The following is a 6,000-nucleotide window of genomic DNA, read 5'->3' as shown; positions in this document are numbered from 1 at the left end:
CCTTCATGCATTTTACATTCTGGGCCAACTGAGCCAGTCTTTGCTTCTTGTTCTTATTCTGCCACACCATCTCTCTGTGCTCACGCCATCCTTCACACCCAAAATGGACTTTCCTCTCCCCACGTACTCGAATTGTGCAAGCCCCTCTCTTTAAGACCCAGTTCAATGTAACGGAAAAAATAAAATACCTCATACGTTAAAAAAAAAAAAAAAGACCCAGTTCAGATCCCACACCTCCCCTGACTCACAAAAGGTGAAAATGCTCTTTTCTCAAATTTTTTATGCCCCTTTGCCTAGACTTCTCCTGGCATTTATCTCATTCGTCCTTTTTCCAGTTATGTCCAGTATATGTCCTGACCCCAACCCCATTAGGCTATAAAATTCTTGGAAACAAGACCTCTGCTTTATCTGTCAGAGCATACAAACACCTAGCAGTGACTTCCAGACATAGTAAGCACTTAATATTTGTTGAACTGAACACACTCGTGCGCATGCGTGTGTGCGCGCGCGCGCACACACACGCACACACTAGTATATTATACCACATAGAAAGGTAGTTTCCATTTATTAAATTAACTTACAGTATGAGTTACATATACAAATAAAATTTTTGTGCAAAATATTTACGCTTTAAAAATATATATGTATGTATATAAAAATGCTGAAAATGCAAATCTTATTTTTAAAAAAAATGTAAAAATAAAGTTTTGGATACACAATTTTTACCCCAACTAGGAAAAAAAACGCACAGTAGTTGTTATCAAGTGTGTAGTAACATATTACCTAAATGTTTTCAATATCATGTAAACCAATAGTGTATAAACCCTCTGGCTTTTCTGACTCATAATATTATCTGTCAACATGGGTAGTGAAAAGAAAACTTGATCTGTCATCAGGTGAATTGGGTTGAGAACCTAGGCTCCCTGTGGACCTGGGCAAGTCACTGTCCCCTCTCTGACCTTCAGCTTCCTTCCCTCTGTAAAATGAAAGGGCTGGCTAAGAAGGCCATTTTTGCTCTGCCTCTGAGATCCTGGACATGTCATTTCTTTGGGGTGGAAGGGAAGGAGGAGGTGGGAAGGACCATCTCAGTTGTCTTATTTATAAACTGGAGCAGAGGACTTCAAAGGCCGCATTCAAATATTACAGTCTGTGACTGTGATTTGTGCTTTGCCCTAATGATGAGTCAAGGCTGACGTTATAACCTGCCTTCTCTCTAACCCCAAGGGTAGGGAACTGGCCATTTCCTCTTACAGTGGTTAGAATGAGTCTAGCAAAGTGAAAAGTGGTTCAGAAATCCAGTTGTGATCCCAGTCCGCCCAGTTCCAAGTTGGATGAGAATTACTAATATGGGATGTTACTGATCTAACTCATTTTCATTTTGTAGAGTCTTCATTGCTAAACCCCAAAGAGTCATACTGGAAAAAAAAGGTCCTTCGGAGCTCCTGTAAGCAGCAGACGATGACCGGTTGCTCAGTGTATCATTACAAGGATTGTCGAGGGCTGCCATAGACGAGCGAATCATGGACATGCTATCAGGCTGCAGGGGCTCTTCTGCAGCAGATGCAACTACCTCTGGGTAAGCATATGACTGATGAGGTGTTTGCTGCATCTGAGGTTTGGGGAGTTTAGCAGCATCTAGAGTCAATTTCTCTCGGTCTGTAACTTCATTTTGTGGAATCATGGATCTTAACTTGCAGTAGGAACCTGACGAACTGCTATCAAATTCCACTGAAGAATTCCCCATTGGACGAACAGGGAGCTTCACAGATCCTGGCAACAAAGCAACTGACATATCTTGGGAAAAGGAGTCTGAGCTCTGAGATTTTTCAAGATCAGATGTTTCGTTGGCTTGCGCGAACTCATCATGTGCTGCTGGACTCTCAGCGCTGGCCTTACAGTGCATTTTTTTGTGTCGACGTAGCACAGCAGAGCGAGAGAAGCATTTGCTACAAATTTCACATGTATATGGCTTTTCTCCAGTATGAGTTCGGACATGCCTTCGTAGGTCACCTGATTCCCCAAAGCATTTCCCTAAAATTAGGACAAAAAGAAATAAAGAAAAATGTTTTGTTCCTTTTTTTTTTTAAAGAAAAAGTGATCATTGGATAGATTTAGCTTTTTAAAAACATTTAATTTCCCAATCTCATATTTATATATAGTTTATAAAACACTTCCTCATCTCAAAAACCTTGTGAATACAAGGAGTGTTCTCCCCCTTTTTTGGGGTTGGGGGCAGGGCAATGAGGGTTAAGTGACTTGCCCAGTGTCACACAGCTAGTAAGTGTGTCAAGTGTCTGAGGCCAGATTTAAACTTAGGTCCTCCTGAATCCAGAGCCAGTGCTCTATTCACTGTGCTACCTAGCTGCCCTGAGCGTTCTCCCTTTTTACAGATGAACACACTATGGCATAAGCTAGCCTGAACCTCCAAGTCTGTTGCTCTTTTCACTCTACCATACCACATCTTAGGAGTCCTATCAGAGCACATGAAGAAACAAATACAACACTCTAGAGTAAATGTCTTATTAGTTTAAGAGGGAAAAAACCTCTCCCTTTTTACCAGTTGGTGTGACATTATCATTCACAGGCTCCTCTAACCTTGAGCCTTAGTGGATTTCTGGTCATTCATGTGTAGCAAGCAGTTTGGAATAATGGTCTCTAGACCACATACCTCCACTACATATGAAATCTCACTCTGGGGGTTGCACTGATAGGCCATCAAGTCCAGGGGGCTGCCCTAGTATAGAGTCACGTTATGAACAACCTGGAGCATTATGGGAAACAGTCTCCTTGAGCCAGTCCTCCCTGTCTGCATTTTCTTCCTTTCAAATCTATCCTCCACACTAATGCCAGATTACCTAACTTAAATAGGTTATGTTACTGCTATGAACAACAATAATAGTTAGCATTTATATAGTGCTTTAAGGTTTTGCAAAGTACTTTACAAATACAATCCTCACAAACACCTAGGAGGTGGGTGCTATCATAATCCCTATTTTATAGATGAGAAAACTGAGGCAAACAGAGGTTAACAGTGACTTGCCCAGGGTCACACAGACAGAACAAAAGTCTTCAGTGATCCCTATTTCCTTCCTGTGCTACTTTTTTTTTTGTTTTTTTGCAGGGCAATAAGGGTTAAGTGACTTGCCTAGGATCACACAGCTAGTAAGTGTCAAGTGTCTGAAGCCAGATTCGAACTCAGGTCCTCCTGAATCCAGGGCTGGTGCTTTATCCACTGCATCATCTAGCTGCCCCTGATCCCTATTTCCTTATTGAATAAACTTCAGATTGTGGATGAAGCCCCCCCCCCCCCCCAATTAGGCCCTATGGTAACTTCCCAGTCACATCTCATGCTATTATCTTCTAGACTATACTACACTCCAACCAAACTGGACTGCTGTCTCCAAACACTCCTCATTCTTTTCCAGATGAAGAAAAAGTAAAGGAAAGTGACTTGCCCAAGGTCAAACAGCAAATCAGTGGCAGGGTTGACATGAGAAGTCAGGATGTCTTGTGGTAAAAAGTTCTTTCCACTGCATAGCACAGCCTTTAGTATGTCTAATATGTATACATAAAACCTCTTTTATTTTGAGGTTGCTTATTAGTCAATCTCAATTATCCAAAACAATCAAGAAAATAAAATATGTTAAAAAAAAAAAAGAAAAAGAAAGCTCTTCTGATGTGCTAAAACAGATGTCACAAAACTTATGTTCTAAAACTTGTGAATTTTACTCATTCAGTACATATTTAGTCTTATTTTAGGCAAGCTTGGATCCCTAACTTCTCAGCCCATATATGATTAGAAATGGCAATTCAGAAAGAGGTAGGGTGATATTACTAGAGACAGGCACACTGACAGACGGAAGAAGTGGCAATAAAACTACAAACCCCCCGGAGCCAAGTGATCTGCAGCCATTCACTCTGGTGACGGTTAGCCTGGCACACCTTAATAACTTTTATAAAACCAAAACAGTTCATGAAGCTCTTTGGCCATCAAGGAAAGGCTGCGTTTTGTTTTGTATCTTCTGCCTGAGAGGCAGGTGTGTTTTTAGTGGCAGGAAGACCAGCCTCTGGTCAGGAAGAGCTGGGTTCATGTCCCAACTGACATACACCGCTTGTGTAACCCTGGATAAGTCACTTCATTTCCCATGCCCTAGACAGCTCTCAAAGGCTCTAAGTAAACAGGAGCTGAAGACCCGCATAAGAGGGACTTTCTACATAAGGAGTGATGAACACTGAATGAAACCAATGCTTTGGCTCCCCACTCCAAATCCTCTGCTTAACGAAGTTGGAAAGAATCTATTATATTTTAGGAAAAAATTTCAAATAAAATAGCTAAAATAACCAAGGTTTTGGCATTGACTAGGGTTATGTTTCAGTTGGCTGGAAAATATGAGAAAGTTCCTTTCTAGAAGGTATCAGATGAATCACTGTATAAGCAATATGAAGAAAAAAAATGTAATCAGTGAAGATTCTGAGAGCTCTACAGAGGTAGTGGGGGAGCTCAAAAGACATATTCTCTCAGAAGCCATTATTGAGAGGCTTATTTATAGCCTTGTACTTGATGCTCCGAGAGATAAGAGTGGGAAAGAATAAAATGGAATTGAGATTATTTATTAGAAAAAAGGCAACTAGACTCTTCAGGATAACAGCTGTCCTTGGAGGTTTCTTGGCAGATAATGGAGTTGTTTCTCCAGTGGATCCTTTTGTCAGGCAATCAGAGGTTAAGTGACCTGCCCAGGGTCACACAGCTAGGAAGTCTCTGAGGTTGGATTTGAATTCAGGTCTTCCTATCTCCAGGCCCAGCCCTCTATCCACTGATCTACCAGCTGCTTCCAAAACCAGGAGATTACAGGACTGGTAAAAATAAAATATTAAGTTAATTTATACACTGGAAGCTAATATTCTATTATGAAATTGCTAAATAAATTAGAATAGCTTCAGCTTAGTTACTTTCGTATAGTAACATCTAGCATTTGTAGAGAGTTCTCACATATATGAACTCATTTAATCCTCACAACAGTCCAAACAAAGTACTGGAAAAGAGGCAGTTTTTATTCTAATTTTCTAGATGAAGAACTGAGAAGTGAGAAGTCAAGTGACTTGACCAGAATCACAAAGTTAGTTAGTGTCAGGATTGAGAAAAAAATACAAAGCTTCTGATTCCTAGTCCCAGGGTTCATTTTACTAAACCACAATGTCGACTAAGCCTTAGAGAAAAGAATGCATATATATGATGCCTGATAAAAGCTGTAGTACTTACCACATGCAGAACAGCTGTATGGTCGCTCACCAGTGTGCCTAATTCTGTGCTTTACCAATTTGCGTTGCATGTTAAAAGATTTCCCACATTCATCACAGGTAAAGACTTTATCAGCAGTGTGAGTCTTTTTGTGCTCCTTTAAATTGCTAAAGTTACTAAACCCTAAAAAAGAATTCAATAGCAATGAGCTCAAGATGAACCCTTTGCATGTTAATCAGAAATGTCTAAGAGAGAATAGTGAAAATTCTGGTACTACCTCGACCACAGATGTCACACAAATGTGGTTTTTCTCCCGAGTGAATAATAATGTGACGTTGGACATCACCAGAGGCTGCAAATCTGTAATGGAATATGAAAATTCAATTAAGGATGTTTTAATATTTCTATGAATCTTCCTAAGTGCATGTCACTGAGGGAGGGGATGTACTGAATTCTTAATCAGAGTTTGATCAAGAGTATGTAGCCCATCTTTATCTAAAGTACCTATTCTAAAATTGGCTTTTAAAAAGAAATTGGGACTTAGTAGGCATTAAAAAAAGAATTGTTTGATAAATCTTTTTCCTTTTTTTTTTGTAATAAACATTTTTATTTATAGTTTTGGGTTCCAATTTTTATCCTTCTTTCCCCTCTTCTCCCCTCCTCCCCCTGCCCCTCCCTGAGGTGGCAAATCATCAGATATGGATTATACATATATGATTATGTAAAACATTACCATATTTGTTATTTTGTACAAGAAAAAT

General features: G+C 39.9%; 1 protein-coding gene across 2 annotated transcripts in view; it reads right to left on the bottom strand.

The window, feature by feature from the left end:
* Positions 1-620: 620 nt before the first annotated feature.
* The window catches only part of ZBTB49 (zinc finger and BTB domain containing 49), a 32,533-nt gene continuing 27,153 nt past the window's right edge, over positions 621-6,000 (bottom strand). Inside the window, exons 6-8 of one of the 2 annotated variants that reach the window (XM_043969703.1) lie at positions 5,517-5,599; positions 5,261-5,422; positions 621-2,031 (exon numbers count right to left, since the gene is read on the bottom strand). In XM_043969703.1, coding sequence (XP_043825638.1) covers positions 1,355-2,031; positions 5,261-5,422; positions 5,517-5,599 — 922 coding nt within the window. In that variant the 3' untranslated portion in view covers positions 621-1,354. The remainder of the gene's footprint in view (positions 2,032-5,260; positions 5,423-5,516; positions 5,600-6,000) is intronic. The other variant, XM_043969704.1, reaches the window with a different exon arrangement.

This window comes from Dromiciops gliroides, chromosome 6 (assembly GCF_019393635.1).
Source record: "Dromiciops gliroides isolate mDroGli1 chromosome 6, mDroGli1.pri, whole genome shotgun sequence".
NCBI classification, from domain to species: domain Eukaryota; kingdom Metazoa; phylum Chordata; class Mammalia; order Microbiotheria; family Microbiotheriidae; genus Dromiciops; species Dromiciops gliroides.
This window is presented reverse-complemented; position numbering and strand designations above follow the sequence as displayed.